This window comes from Doryrhamphus excisus, linkage group LG7 (genome assembly GCF_037039965.1).
Source record: "Doryrhamphus excisus strain RoL-2023G ecotype Guam linkage group LG7, RoL_Dexc_Guam_v1.1, whole genome shotgun sequence".
Classification (NCBI taxonomy): Eukaryota; Metazoa; Chordata; class Actinopteri; order Syngnathiformes; family Syngnathidae; genus Doryrhamphus; species Doryrhamphus excisus.
In genome coordinates, this window is record NC_136363.1 from 22,962,302 (window position 1) to 22,978,806 (window position 16,505).

General features: G+C 49.3%; 1 protein-coding gene across 1 annotated transcript in view; it reads right to left on the minus strand.

Annotated features, from left to right (window-relative positions):
• Window positions 1-7,340: 7,340 nt before the first annotated feature.
• LOC131109074 (uncharacterized) overlaps window positions 7,341-16,505 on the minus strand; it is a 108,675-nt gene continuing 99,510 nt past the window's right edge. The window contains exons 7-8 of the mRNA XM_078791729.1: window positions 8,503-8,720; window positions 7,341-7,421 (exon numbers count right to left, since the gene is read on the minus strand). Coding sequence (XP_078647855.1) covers window positions 7,341-7,421; window positions 8,503-8,720 — 299 coding nt within the window. The remainder of the gene's footprint in view (window positions 7,422-8,502; window positions 8,721-16,505) is intronic.

Here is a 16,505-nt window from a genome sequence, read left to right on the forward strand (position 1 = left end):
GACACCATTGAGGCTACTTTTGGGTTGAAATCCACATCCTATGACAAACTGGCTACTAAATTGACAGCCTGAATTAAATTGAACAAATGCCTGAGGGTGGGGGTCAGTTCCTTAGGACCAGTTCTTAGGTCCAGGTAGCGGTTGAGTGAAGATCCATGGATGGATGGATGGATGGATTGATGGACGGACGATACGGCAGGAGCACTAAAAGTACAAGCGTAATATATCGCTAGCGTTATTTGTCCCTTGTTAGTGCAGAACCATTTGGCTGAAACGGAACGACGGCGACTCCCCTGCACGTCGGGGTCGTCGTTAGAGCCTGCAGACAAAAGCCCAATCAGAGACGAGGCAGCCGTGCGGCTGGGCTTTATTAGCGTCCCTTTATCCTGCGTATCATCAGCAGCCCGTCATCAACTAAAAGTTAACGGCGCCGAGCCCTCTATCTATTTGCCGTGTTGTTTTTGTGCTAGCGTCCTGCCCCCGTGACGGATTATCATTACCTTTTCTTGCAAATACCACGCTCATTACGTTAGCGTACAGCCTAAACATTAGCGGAGGCGGCCTATCTCTCTCCCGCGAAGGGAGCGGAGAGGAGAAGAGCAATGGAGGCAGATTTTTTTCCTCCAGCCTCAGCTTTCCAGCCCTGGCGTGCTCGGCTATTAACCACAATGAACGCGCCTTTGTTATTAACATCTGTTCATCAGGGATGGAGCCCAGGCCTAATCACCCCTCGCACCTTCTGTTTCTGCACAAGAAGAGAGGCAATCAAGGGCATCGTTTGGCAGCTGGCAGCAACTACTAATGCTCCGCTCCTTCCGCCGCCCTCCAGCCTCCGCCTTTCTCTCCATCTTCAAAAAATCTCCACCATCCTCTTATGGGATTATTGGAAAAAGAAACAAGCGGCGGAGACGTGGAGCTTTCCGCCGGCCCGAAGCGTCCGGCGCCCCGCGGGAGGCGCGCACGGACCTCATCTCGGCCTCTAATGTCCCTCCGTCCGTCCCGGCTGCATCGCCGGCAGATGTTCACAGGTTCATATCAGCCGCCCCCCCCCCGCCTTGCCATTCCCCCAAACAGAATTCACACTCCGTGCCAGAGGGAGGAGGGGAAAGAGACGGGCGCAGGAAGAGGTCGAGGGAAAAAAAAGATGAGAAGAGAACAGAGAGTGTCCGAGCGCCGCAGACGATAACGAGATTGTCAGATTAGCAGTGGGAGACGGCATGTCAATAAAAAGCCAAAATCACAGTTTGGCCTTCACTGTGGGAGCAAAAGGAATGACTCTGTGAAGGTAATACGCTAGCTAAAGTGGATCAGACACACACACACACACACACACACGGATCAACACAAACCTTTTGGATTGCCAGTGACTTCATTCTTTCGCCTTCCCACACATTCTCGTGTTTTTCCAAACGCCACAACCCAGCAGACCGGGAAGCATTGGATGCTTTTGTCAGCTCCGACTTCTCCCGGCGACCCCAAGGAAACAGGAAGGGGGCGAGTGTGTGTGTGTGTGTTGGCGTTGTCTAACGCCACTCTTACTACTCTTCCGACTGTGGCGAGAACGCACGCTCACTCCTGAGGGTCTGTGATGAAGAATCCAGCACCGGCGTCTTGGCCGGGACGCCGCCATGACCCATCTCAGCTCAGACGTTCTGGCATCCTCTCACTGTACCCTACGACAACATTCTAGCAGGTTGGAATTAGCACGTTGGGACCACGTTGCATTGGTGGGGAAGAAATACCGCAGGGGATTTTTAAGGTGGGTCCCGTGCATGGCCGCCCACACCGTGATTCACGTTCACAGCCCACAGGTGAGGAGACTTGGATGGACGTACAACCAAGAACATTGCCCCCCACCCATGCTGTTTTCATTCAGGCTAAAGACATGATAATGGACGCAATATATGGACCCCCGCCCCCTTCCTACCTCAGGTGTGCACAAACTACACCTACATCTAAATAATACAGTTCTACTGTAAACCGCTACTGTACATCACTACTAAAGTACATTACGTTAAATACTGCATGTCTACTAAGGAGTACTACGAGTAAAGTCAAGCTAGCTAGCTAACTAGTGTCTTCATTCCCAATCACAAAGGCGTCGCCGCACCGTGAGATGACAGCGTTCCCGGCGTGGTTGTCATGGTTACATCACTGACAGCAAGTCAAAACACAGTCGCATCTCCTCGCCGTCTCCCGTCATACGGAGCCGTAATTGCTATCGTTGCAAGCAACTTAAGTCGCCATCCATCCATATCCCAGACAAATTGCGGCCATATGCTCGCGTGCACGTGTTAGCATGTTAGCGCTGGATCTGTTTGCCCTCCTGTTCCGCCAAGCTAATTGACTTAAGACTTTGGCGCCGTCTAAAAACAAGCTTTCTTACAACGTCGGACCGCCACACAAACAAGACCCCCCACCACGTGCGCTACGGCTAAGTGTGAGCGGGATCTCTGTAATTAGCCCGCGTGTCGGCGCCCGCCATCACTTTTAATGAGCTCGCCGTTCCTCAAGGTCATTTTCATTTTTCCAGCTTGTGTTTGTGTGTCACGCTTCGCCTTTTTCCTCCTCCCTTCCGTTTGTTTGCCTTCTCACGTTTTCATTGAAAAATGTCCGCTCGGCCTGCGTCCATCTGCTTGGAGAGGAATTACTATTCCGACCTTTGCCGTCTGTCTTCTCCCGGATTGTCATTAGCGTGAAAGTGGCGGTCACCGAGGGGAAAGAAGCGGCGTCTCGCTTTCGTCCGGAATACAAAAACATTAGCGCATGATATTTGTGTGTCATTTTCACACTCATTTGGACTAAAAGGTCCCGTGTATTTTGGTGGCATCCATATTGGCTGCCTCCATTTGCCACGCTTTCCCATTCCCAGCCGCGGGGGTCAAACACCAAGCAGCCGCTCCACATCAGTCACCAATGGCTTTCGGTCATGGCTCACGACGTCCACGCTTTACCTCCGACGGACGAGGCTCCTCAATTTTATTGTTTAAAAGTCATCGTGATCGACTCCATTCTCTTTCATTTCTTGACCTAACTACCCGTTCAGCTCGCCGCGCTGTCTCGTATTCCCGAGCGCTCATTTCCCCTCGTCTCATTCCTCTCCGTAATGGGCCGCCATTACCTTCCTGCCCCCGCCCCCGCCTCCCGGGCGCCCTTCCACCAAACCCAGACCTTGTTCCGACCCTCAGACCCACACAGCCGTCGTGTGTTTCAGAGCCGCCCCCCCCCCCTCCACATTAAATACGGGGCTTTCAGTGGGGGCCGACAGTGCCAATGATAGCAGAGGAGCTGCTCTTAGCTTCCACAGCCGAGGGAACGCCGGCGTCCCTCCTCTGTCAAAGTAGAAACAGCGAGGTGCTAAACAGCACCGTGGCCCCGCCCGTGGGGGGGCACCTCGCCATGCCATTACAATCACTTGGCACGCCCATTCCTCAGCTTGGTTACATGCTAGCATGACACCGGAGGGAAGGAACCGGGGGGTTTGGGGGGACGGTGAAGGATGTATCCGTGGTCCCGTCCCGGGATTGGACAATGGAAAGTACGGCGGATGATTGAATACACACAGATGTGCGCATGATGACACGAGCATACACCCACCGCCGACACGCAAGCACATGCGTGAGCTAGCGAGAAGTCTTGACGGGTTAAATGCCCCCCCCCCCTGACCGTGTCGAGGGAGGGAATGTGCTCCAGTGCTGTGAGCGATCGCTTCCGCTGTCAGGGGCTCCGGCGTGGGGCCGGACTGGTGGCTGTTAGCTGGAGATGGATGAGCTCTGATCCCGTCTCTTCCGACAAGCTCGGTCTTCCGCGGGCACAAAACAACACGGAAAACCGCAACATGGAGCCGGCGGGGAGGGAACAAGCGGGGCCTGACGGAGTGATGACATCAACTCCGAACTGGCACCGCTGCTTGAATGGATCCGGAGCAGAAGCTCCGTGGAAGTTCCAAGGATCGCACGGAGAAACCATTTCTAAACCTTTTAGGATGCTGACGTTATCTTCCCACACGGAACTAAAAGAAATATTGTTTTTGTTTTCATGAGCTCAACTCAAACGTGACATATTTTAGTCATTTGGAGAGGCTGACTAGTCAACGGTACGATTCCCGTTTCTAAGGTCTTATTTCCAGCTAGGAAATATTGAATCCTCCTTTGTCTGCAACCAATGAACCGGCATCGACCAGGGACGTCTGTCTTTGCCTCCGCTGTATTCTTTCCAATATTGCTGACTAATGTGTCCAAACCTGCTTTTTTCAGGAGACAAAATAAGACACAAACCAAAACGGACTCTAACCAAAACAAAATGTCCCATAGAAAATAAGTCACCATTCCAAACAACCAGAAATGTTAAGACGAAACACATTTTCCAGACAATGAGAGTTCCACGATGGCGACACCTACTATTGGTGCCGTCATGCCGATTCCACATGGTCGCCCCCCAGGCTGACAAGGAAAAGCGGAAAAGTAGGCTGGCCCCGCTGTGTTGACTTGAGCAGAACGTCCTCAGCCGTGCTCGCAGGGCCTGAACGATGTATCCAAAGTGAACTTCTCCCAGCAGGGGGAGGTTCAAGGAGGTCCCGGACCAGAGGCGCCTCATGAGGGATCGTATGACCCTGATGCCCGCGGCCAAGGTCTGACCCGCACTAAGAACCAGCCCCGTTCCAGACCATTGCCGCTCTCCCTCGGCTACGACAACGGCATCCAAAGTGCGTCGATGCGGGCCAACGTTTGCTGCGTCAACGAGGACGCGTTCATACCCGAGGACCCCAACTCCAAACAAACCACACGCTTTCCTCTTGGAAGTCATGTGATGGGCAGATGAGGACATTTACTATTTACTATTATTAATATTACAAAGCATCAAGACACATTGCTTCAGATTTTAACAATGGCATCCCTCGGTGTTGCCATGGTAACCGCTACACAACGCTTGTATCAATGTACACGTGCTATGCATCCATGGATGACAATATCAATATCTGGTTCACCCTAAACGGCCAACGGTGGATCAATATCTGGTTCACCCGAAACGGCCAACGGTGAATCAATATCTGGTTCACCCTAAACGGCCAACGGTGGATCAATATCTGGTTCACCCTAAACGGCCAACGGTGGATCAATATCTGGTTCACCCTAAACGGCCAACGGTGGATCAATATCTGGTTCACCCTAAACGGCCAACGGTGGATCAATATCTGGTTCACCCTAAACGGCCAACGGTGGATCAATATCTGGTTCACCCTAAACGGCCAACGGTGGATCAATATCTGGTTCACCCTAAACGGCCAACGGTGGATCAATATCTGGTTCACCCTAAACGGCCAACGGTGGATCAATAGGTGCCAATACAGGTCAAAGGACAAAGCCGCCATTTTGACTTATTTACCTGGATGTCTGGAGGCCTCAACTGAGAAAGTCATTTCCTCAAGCGTTTGTTTGGTGGTCCTCCAACACACCGGCTATGCTATGGTAGCATCAGCTAGCGCTAGCCTGATGACCATCTTCCATTACGGTCCACTAGTAGCGAGTGGCGGTACATTTGACACTTGAAACGTGTTCCATAAACGTGTCAGGCCCCTTCAGGGTCCGGCCTGGATGGCATCCCATCGCCAGGCTGACCGTCCTGGTTTTCATCCTCACAATCCGCTCACCTGAGCCTAAAGGGTGGAACAAATACTGACCAGAGATCAGCGGCTCCAGACGCTAACCGGCCACGCCGCCGCCACTCCTTGGGAAGCCTCGGGGGCTTTTTGGGGGGAGCTAAAGTGACCTTTGATTGTAATTGACAAAAAGACGGCCATTTGCAGCCGAAGCTGGCTGCGTCTTTGATTTTCAACATCCTGCTGTAGAAATCCAACATTTTGTTCCATAAATGAAAATGACTTTCATTCTCAAGATGAAAAAATACCTTCTCTCATATTCTCATCTGTCCAAATCACACCACATCAAGCGTGGACGTCTCCAGGCCCTCCTGGCGAGCTGCCGGGTATCAAACAGCAGCCATGACCTCGTGGGCTCAGAGGAGGAGGAGGAGCAGGAGCAGGAGGAGGAGTCTGGGGGTGAGCAGTGTGCAGGAAGCTGAACGCGACTGAGAAATGGGGTGACATTTATTGGTAAATAAGAAAAGAAGAGGACGCTGGTGACAGTCCCGCTCCAGAGGTCACATGACTACAGGATACTAAAGGGGACCCAAATGCAGCAAGAACTTTGGATTTTGGAGTTAAACCATTCCAGAGTTCAGGTATTGAGCGTTGTCCAAGTGGAGGTGAGCCCTGGAAGACGTTTGGGATGGCTCCCAACGCTCGCTCACCGTGACGGACGACCTTGTATGGTCATGGGCGTGTACAAGCTGTGAGCTGTACTAACTAAGTGGGACCAATCACAGCAGAGTGGGCGGGCCGTGAGTGGAATAAATTTAAACACACCCTTGTGGAGTTCTGATGAAATCCCGCCGGAATAGGTGCAGATTCTGGAAGATGTAGAAAGCTTTCTGTGCATGTTATTGTGTGTAGCTTCTCTACAGGAGTCCATAAGTCAATACAAAGGGCCAACATGAGCATAATAGGTCCCCTCTGAGGAAGACGTCATGGTAGGTCTTTACCCTCACGTATAACGTCTACAAAAGACAGATTGGATCATATTGGATCATATCGGATCATATCGGAATTGCTTTTCTGCCGATGATCCTGGGATGTACTAGTTCTTCCCATAGGAAGTGCCGACCCAGCCCGTCCCTTCCAGACACCCCAAAATAGGACGACCACAATAAGACAGGACACGTCTCGCATCCGCTCTTTGGATCCAACCAAGTGTCCTCCGTGGCGCCATATGGTGGACCCCCGGTTGGTTGGATGCCATACTATGTGTACATGAGTGGCGGTGGTGCCGCCAGCCTGCCTGCTAGTCGTTAGCCACAGATGAATGTTGAGAAGTACGCAGAAGAACCCGGCGTCTATAAATTGCCGGGATGTAGCGACGGCAGATAGCGGGCATATGGCGGCGCCAGGACGACGCAGCGCCAGAGCAAGCAGTCCATAAAGATGCCAAGACATGGTTAAATATTTATGCAGATGAATGGAGCGCTGGATAAATGCTGCGCTGACTGATGGCCTGACCGACTGCGACGCCGATAGATACATGATGTTTGATTCCCCGCCACTCTTTCATACGGCCGCTATCTTTAGATTCCCTGTTAGCGTATTAGAGCTCCTCTATCTAACAAAACCATTTCCTCCCTTTAAAGACACATGAAAGTGGCCCTGTGTGTGTCCCCTGTGGGGCTATTGTGAGCCTGTGGGCCCCCCTGCTGGGCTGCGCCACATTGCGGCTTCGGCGCGCCCTCTACAGGCAGACGCCGGGACCGACGGCGGAGACAAAGTGTCCTTTAAGGAAAGGAGGCCTTTGAACATCTTCATGGGAGAGCTTCAGGAATAGGAATAGGAATAGGAATAGGAATGCAGGATAGTGTTTGTAGCCTACATCCTAAACAAATACTTTACCGTCTCACATTTTGTAAATTGGGCTCAAGTACTAAGAAATACTACTAGAAGGCAGTAATGCCATAGAACTGAAGCCTGACAATAATAATAATATATACATATAAGTCAATATATTCCTATATTTATATTCTATTGTAAAACAGTACATTTCTTCAAGTATATGCATGATTATAAATTATAACAACAATCACAACCTGAAACATTTACTACTGCAAAAAGTACAACCATGCAATTACTCCGAATAATCCATCTTAAGGATTTTGATCTCTGGACTATTGCTGAAGTTCGTGATGATGACTGACTGGCATTCCTTATCTGTCATATTTCTCATCCGTCATAATTCTCATTTGTCATCATTGACACTGCAGCCTCTGTACTGGAATTGTTGTGTTTTGTTTTATACTTTTTGTGAAGGACTTTACAGTAATAATTCTATTCCAGTAAAATGTCAATCATTTTTATTTGTATTTTCTTTCCCGTGATTGAATAACGTGTGACCTTAATGAGCGACTGAATTAATCATTTCTCCAGAAAAGGTGTAACCTAAGGTAGTATTTTTACCTTGTAATTCCAAGCGTGTTAAAAATAGCTCATGTTGTTTAGGAATGCGAGCGTCGGTGACTTTAATGATAAAAACATTTTCCACTTATGTCCTCTGCGGCCCGATGTGACCTTTTGCTTTTGTGAGATGAGCAGTTAGCGACTGCGTCTAATTGTTCACCATTTCAACTCGGATCCACGCTCTCGGTGTGCAAATTCGACTTCATGCGCGTCTTTGCAAATGACCCCCCCAGGGATCTAAGCTGCCTTTTTATTGAGCGGAATGAAACAAATGCAAAAGAGGCAGCGCCTTGTCCCGACATCACAGCGAATAAAGTTTTTTTGGTCCATTTAGGCCAAGCAAAGTAAAGCAACTCAGCAGCAAGTCAAAAAAAAGATGTGATATTTCTTTTTTTGGGTGGAGGAAACTGATTTTTTTGGGGGGGGGGGCATTTGTTGTTTGCATTCATGTCGCGCCTGTGTGTGTGTGTGTGTGTGCGTGCGCGTGTGCGATTCCCGCCTTTGAAGCGCTGCTCTTTATAGTGGAGCAGCTGAGGCCCGGCCTGCAGCGGCTCAGTCCAGCACCGAGGCTCAGACACCAGCTGCATTCGCCGTCGCAGACCTCTGGCGGCTTTTTGAAGTCCGCTCCGCCGGGCCGGCCCCTGACCGACCGTCTTGCCATCTCTGGTTCCATGTGAAAAAAAGGAAAAGAAGAGCAAAAAAGGCGAGGAAGAAGTCACTCTTATTTACATGTTTTTATTATCTGGAGGCAAAGGAGGCGGCGTTTGATATCCGAGGACAAAAAAACAAGGCGCTCTGCTTTGGGCACTCTGGGGTGTCTGACTGATTGACTGCATGGGCAAAGTTCCCAGGGTCCGTCTTTGTGTCCGACCGCTTTTCAAACAGCCCCAGGCTTGAGAGAGTTTCGCCTCGGGCTGAAAAATGATAAATTAGAATTACATTTTCCCAAATCAGCGTGTCTAGGTTGAACTAGAAAGGTGCGCCGAGGAAGCGGGACGGCCTTTTATCACGTGGAATCAAAGCCCGCCAAAGTATTTGTCCTTTTGGGAAGCACGCTCGTATGAATATGCTAAATAAAAGAGCCGACGTCCCGCTGCTGCGCCCGAGCGGCTGATAGCAGACTTTGGAGTTTGATTTGCTTCCTGGGTGACATGTTTGCGTATCGGCGCCGATGCGTCCGGCACGCCCCGCTAACGTGCCGGACCGACATTTAAACAACCCTGACATGATGCTTACTAGTATTTCATATTGGGTGTAATTATGTTCTGCTACGGTTACAAATCGGCTTGCGGTCCGGCCTGGCTCGGCTACACAAACATGGCGGCGTACAGGAGAGGATGTTTACAGCGGTTTTGGACAACATGGACTCGGGTGTGAAGACGTGTTGCTGCCTTCTAAACACAGACTGGTCAGTGTAAATGACTGCAGTTGTTCATCCTTCAATTATTGTTAGAAATTGGCTTCTTAATGAGCATAAAGGGCTTTTATAGCTTTGTTTCATGTACGTGTGGCTGCACGTTGAGGTTGAATGTTGACCGCTGCGCCCGCCCAGTCGACATATGGCTGTGAAAAGATGCTTACGTAACTGCACAGTGCTTTGCAGCCTTTGCAGCCTAGTCGCTATGGTGGCTGAGTGTTTACAGGACTGGCTCTTTTCTGCTAATGGTTGTTGGCTTGTGCGGAATTGCATCCTTTTTCTAAATGCGTTCGTAACGTACTTTCTAGCCAAATGCATCGCATTCATCAGTGAAAAAAATCACTGTAAAGATGTCGTTACACTAGCTTCATCCACTCATGTCTGGAACCTCTCTTTTTTGGAAAAGAAACCATGAAGCCAGAAAGGCACCATGAACATCCAGCAGCGACACAAACATTTGCAATGGCGACTATTTTGATGACAAATATACTGAAACAAATCCACCATCTACCTCCAGAAGCTTTCGCTGAGTGGCATTACGTCACTTTTATGTTCTAAGACGACCGGCAAAAATCAACTAATTCCTACCCCCCAACCTTCCTATGACCTTGACATTGATGTTGTCCCTCCATTTCACATCAACATTTGCAATAAAAGTGCATGTGGTAATGATTACATTCAGCTTCTCTCTTCAACTGCCATTGTTCACTCATGACCCCATTAAGTACGCCTCAAACACGTATTAAATACATTTTTCACTTTTGCGTCTCACAGCAGCCATGGTGTGTTCAAGGACCTCCTCTTCCCAGGCTTGGGAAGCCTGGCTACGGAATAAATACCTTCACCACGTATTTGGAATAGCTTTCCCACTGATGGAGTGAATGACATGTCTTTTCCGAATGGTGCATGTGTGGACGCCATCTTTAGTGTGGACACAAAGTCTCGATGGATGACGCCAGCAGCATCCGCCCGCCCCAGCGTTCATGCAAGCGAGTCCCACGCGCCTAATGGTGTTGTGATCATAAATATCAGCGCCGCAAAGGTTACGCTTTGACGCCAAGGCAACGCCGCTGACTGATGCTGCACGCCGGCTGTTGCGCGGCCGCGTTGATGGAGGAGGCTTAGCGCTAAATAACAAGTAGGCTACGCGGGTGAAATATCTGCTCTTGCTTAAAGGTTACCGCCATATAACTTGCGCTTTCCTGCAGCTGCAGCCGCACTACGCCACAACAACTATTTGACTCATGGCCGACTCATGATCACGTGATAATATCTATTGAGCGCTATTGATTTGCTATTAGAAGCATAGCTTAACCCTGACTGATCGCTGCGGACCTGTCAAGTCCACGGCCATAAAGACATCATTGACAAGCCCCGATAGCCCTCCTTAACATGCCCCCGAGGCCTCGTTCAATGGCCGATCAATACGTGACCTCCGCTGCCATTAGCTAGCGGCTGGAGCGCTGAAAAGGCCATTTGGAACATTGATGGAGCGTGTCCGTCTGGGAGCCTTAACCTTGAACTAAATGGCCTTTACACACGTGAATGATTGCTTATGATGGGCGTCGGCTTATCAATAATTCTGCTTCCGTTGCTCATGAAGCCGCTTTGGCTGAGCAGGAAGTCACTTCTCCACCAAAGCAAAGCAGGAGCACACGCTACGCCTCGCTGAAGGGACAATCTCAGCTAATTCCATCTTGCACCTAATGAGATGGCGCAGGTGTCTAGTGAGCATACGTGTAATTATTGGCGGCGCTTGGAATCCATGGCCAAATATGCACGTATGCAGCGGAGGAAGAGGCCCATTAGGGACGACCTGGGGGGACGGAGGATCTCTCAACCAGTGACCTTTATGATGAGGCGGGCCGGCGGGTCATTGAGAGTGACACGTACGTATTAGCCTGATTAGGGCGGCGGTCTGGGCCTGGTCTGCAGGTGTCCAGCAGCATGACACCGGCCTCGTGAGGCAGCCGGGTGACCTTTTTACTTGGAAGACAAAATGGCTTCACGAGGCCGGCGGGCAAAAACAACGGACCACGTTGGGAAGCTCACTTTTCTTTACTATAAAAGTGTGACGTCGTCCAAAACCTATTTTGGATGAAAATACTGCATATATTTAATAATTACTTCTCAGGTTTTCTTGTTTTTATATAAACTTTGGCTTGAAGTTTGAATCATAACATATATTTGCCAGCATGAAAAACCCATATTTTGTTTACAAAATATGAAACAATTTATGTTTAAGCCACACACATAATATGGTCCAAATATTGGAACTTTGCCAATCCAATCATGATCGTTACCTTCCATGTTCATTAGCTTCTGAGCGCCTTGTGTCGTGCAAGACTCTGGGCTACGGTTATGGGACCAAATGACTCCATGTATTGATGTGCAAAAATCATGTGGTGTCCAATCATCACGCCTGTTATCACTGACTTAAATGGATTTACTTGCCATGAATTTGTACATCTATTTTAGATGAAAAGCTACAGCTACAGTCATTTTTAGTCCGCAGGTTCAAAGAATGTGTTGTTTGTTTAAAAATCTGAATACGTAAAACTAATAAAGGTTGTTTGTACTTCATGTTATGGTCCACACTTTACAGCGTTCAGTGCTACGTTTTGTGGTTCGAGTTAGAAAGCGCCATAGGACCAGAATGGCCGCCTGCACAAGTCATTTTCTTGTTTGTAAAAACAAAAGCCCTTTAAGTTTTAGGAGCGATGGAACCTCCAAAGACAAACACCCCGCAAGTTGCACTGTTTGGAGTTCTACCAAAAGTCCAAATACGCCTACAAAGTCAAAAGCAAAGTGGATGTTCCAACCATCAGCATTTTAAGGATTAACTAAAAAAAGACACCGACGCCAACAATGTATTTTTTTGAGCCCGGTGAGCGTATCTGTCAGGACAATGTGCTTGGACAGGTGACGGGTGAGTAATCCATTAGAAGGATACCAAATCCCTTCCCGAGCAGAGCACAGTTTGAGCGCGCCCGGCCAGACCTCGTCGAGCTCCCCGAGCCAGGACCCTGTCAGGCCAGGAGGCTGAGTGATGGAGGGCTCTCACCACGGTGCACCGGACCCCGGCGCTCACGCCCACGCACAGCCGCAGATGTACTCCGCTAGCGTGCGTGCGAGGATGCTCGGCGAGCGCCAACATATAGGCTCCATACGGATAAAGACGTTCCCGCTAGTCTCCTCTCTATTTGTCTCACGGGCTTTGGGATATTTCCATTATTGCAGGAAAATGCGCTGGAATCCCTCATCCTTGTCAGCCAATGGCAAGCGGTCCCGGAGGACATCAGGCTTTAACTCAGAGGGACATTAATGAAAAGGCAACCTGCAAAAATATCACCAGTGCACCGGATAATGGCCGAGAGACGTTTCCTTCATACATCACTGCCAGTGACATTCACAGTCTTCCGCAATGACGGGAAATCAGCAACATTGTGCGGCAGGCAAACAATGGCCAACCTTTAAACACGACAACGCCAGCCCAACTGTCTTATTGCTCTCCGACTCCTCCGTATGATTTATCTCCAAATAATATCCACATACGAGATTTATACATTTACTACAGAAGGCAACCATCTCCATTTCAGGTCCATGTACCTTCTTGGCTGGACTTGGGAGGCGTCCCGTGCAGACCTGGGACGACTCGGACCCGCATAAACCAAACAACCAAACCAAAAACCAAGGATGTGTATGGAAATACATATGTATGTATGTATAAAATACATAATACTGTTATGTATACTTTAGTAGATACATCCCATTTCAGCTGATGTTTGAAACCTTTGTCGTTAACGGAGCCGCGTGTGAATTGTCAATCACGTTTTCATTCTTATTACTTCCTTCTCATTTCAAGGTTTTATTTTTATTGTGTTTAAAATACCATTTTCACATAGTTTATATGCTTTATATGCTGTTTACTACCTTGGCTATATTAGTCCCTTCTCTCCATCAATATAATATAATATATCAAATAAATATCACGTAAATGATTACATTGTTTAGTAGAGCCATCAGGTACATTAGGTATCGGCATGGGATCGGTACAGCCAATCCCGGCCTGACTCAGTCCAGGATGGGCTACGGTCCAGGACTCGTTGGGATTTTTCTCTATTAAAGAACAAATTATGGAAATGATAAGCATAATGTGGTGGGTTGCCCTTCAAGTTCAGAGCAAAAAACGAGCAAAATACTTTGTAGGTTGGCGAATGCCGAGTGTCAAATATGCATGGATCCACTGGAGATGTTTCACGTGAATATTATTGATGAGTGTAGCTCCAGTAGGCTTAGGCTGGTATTTCCATTACACTAGCGCTCTTCTCTTTGTCCCTTTCTATTTTGAAGCATGTCATCATGCAGTATTGCAGTATTTGTACAGCTGCATAAGTTAAGCAGGCCATCAAAAGACCATTACCAGTAATTGGAAGTCTCTGCGGCTGGCTGCCCTCTAGGTGTTGAGGCCTGTCACAATGAGTTACGTAAAGGACATGACGACAGTCGGTGACGGCGCGCGTGTGTGCGTGTGAAGGAAAGGTGAGTGCGGAGGGTCGCTTGGACAGTTCGCGACCCAGCGGGGACGTTGGCGCTCCGGCTGGGTAGGTAATGATATCAGATGCTGCACTACACAACAACAGGTGCCTTGGCAGCGTCACCTTCTACCTCCTGGCTGCGTCAATGACATCAGCGCCGACCTGCCGGTTAATTATAGCTCCTCCATCCTTCTCTCTTGGCTGCTCAACCGGGAGAGGATCAGAGACTACAGCCACGACTATGAAGGATGCCTTGGTCAACGCCGTTTTACGTTGACGGGATTTGAACCACTTGACTCAAACGGCTACTGGTACGGCTGACACCTTCCATCATTGTTTGCATCAACACATTTGGCGACACAATATGTTTAAAGTGTGTGAGGCAGGTGGAAAAAACTGAATCTAATCAAACTTGTAGAAGTCACTCGTATTGCAAATGCTGATCTGAAATCGGAGGAGAACATCAAAATGTCAAAAATAGACATTGTTATGGGTGTCTCTATTTGCTGATGGTGGGGAGATGGTGGCCCCAGTCTGTGATTCAATCATATTTAGGGTGGGCCGCCATCTGCCTCGACCGACCGACTTCATCTGAAGCAGAAGGAAATGACCACGACGTGAACAACCCGCCCCTTGCCCTGATGGATCGATAACTGGCTGGTAGAAGACGCCAGCCTGCGTACTGTACATAAAGTACATGGTACGTAAAGTACACAGTACATATTGAAGGATGACAAAGCCCGACTTGAAGTAATACTAACGATGTTTGGGATGACTAATTGATCCCATCCTCGTCCCTCACATGCTCCAGAAGCCTTGTGACTAATTCACTGGAAGGGCTGAGCTCCAGGGTGGAGATTGGGAGCAGATTTAGGCGCAGCATTTGGATGACCATATGGAACTCTTTGTGGCGCCAAGAGACCATGCGGCTCGGAAACCCGATCAGCGTCTCCCCGGTGACAGCTGGAGCCTATGCACCATCAGAACGTTTGTAGACTTCTAATTTGTCATAACCACCTCCTGCGGCAAAGAAATATGCTGCAATTATTAGGTAAACAAAGTTCTGGGACACTGGAAGACAGGAGTTCGGGACGTGAACCCGCCCCGACCTCGGCCGCCGATGGACTGATGGTCTGATGGTCTGATGGTCTGACCAAGGTTGTCATCGGGGATGCTCTTCCTAAATGCTCCAGAAACCAAGCAAAGGCATGTTTCCAGCCTGTTCCGGAACTATGAAATGGGGCATTCTCGCCGGACTCCCCGCAGAAAGGAGTGTTTGTACGTCTGCAGCGAGCGACTGTCAGCCGAGCTCAAAGACTCCCTGAAGTCCCCGAAGAGCGCTGTGGGTTCTAGTAGCTTGTCTGTAAATATATGCTATTAATATTTCATTCCACTGTTTTTCTCCTGGCAGCTTAGGCTCAGTGCATCGTGTCGTTTGTGCCCCTTTGTCGGAACGGACCATGTACTTCATGCTCATCAAGCCGGCATCGGCCATCTCCAGCGTGTAAAGTGTTTTCTGCCTGAAGGCACAATTCTCCTGTCATTGTTGTACACGCAGGGCCTTGTTTGCCTCTGATGTCATTGTTTTGCCGCCAGAGCTTTGGCATTGTGAGCGCAAAACAAAGGTCTCTCCATCTCTACGCCTCCGAAGCGTTCCGACTCAGCCAGAGTGCTTAAATCCTGATTGTTTGGTGAACAAATTAACGACTCTTTAACAGAGGCCGCCAGTAACAGGGGAGTAATTGCTTGAATGGAACCCGGCGTATCAGCGGGTCAAATAGGTCTTCTGGGCCGACGGCGGCGGCCGTAAACCAAGAGTGGAAGTCTCATTCCACTTAGAAGAGCTCTGGGAAAGGCTTGTAGCCGGGTATTTTCTAGGGGGAAATAGCCTGAGTGTTTTGCTTGCACAGTGCTAATGTTCTCTAATGCTGATGGTTGACTCTCAGCGGGCGGCCTCGCAATTCTCAGGTGGGCCCTCCCGGAGCAGCAGCTGCATTAAGTGGATGGGAGATTCTGAAAAAGCACCGCCGCATACAGACCGCCGGCGATGGCGTGACGCTGCTCGGCCGCAGAATGTGACCAAGCAGAATGGGGCTATCCAAGGCGGTCGGGCTGGTATTGGATCCTGTTTATCTGCCTCAAGCTGGCACCTCTGGGAGAAGAGCAGACGGAGACGTGTACAAGCGGGCATCTGGGACGGGCTAACACAATATGGGAATAATAACGGCTGGCCGCCAAGCGCTCCTTAAAGACTCGGCAAACACGCTTCTTTTCAAGTACATGTTTTCTAGCAGGAACTGCCAACAATCGTCCGCACGCCGTTTCCTGTCAAGAAAATTGTTCCATGCAGGCAGCCAGGCACAAAAGTTGGGGCGAGATCAGACGCCTCGGCGAAGAAAAAAGCTAGCTTTAGAAATGCTTCAAGCTGGACTGTAACTTAGATATGTAGTTAAGGGAGAGCGAGGGGGGGGGGGGCGAGAGAGAAGGCTAT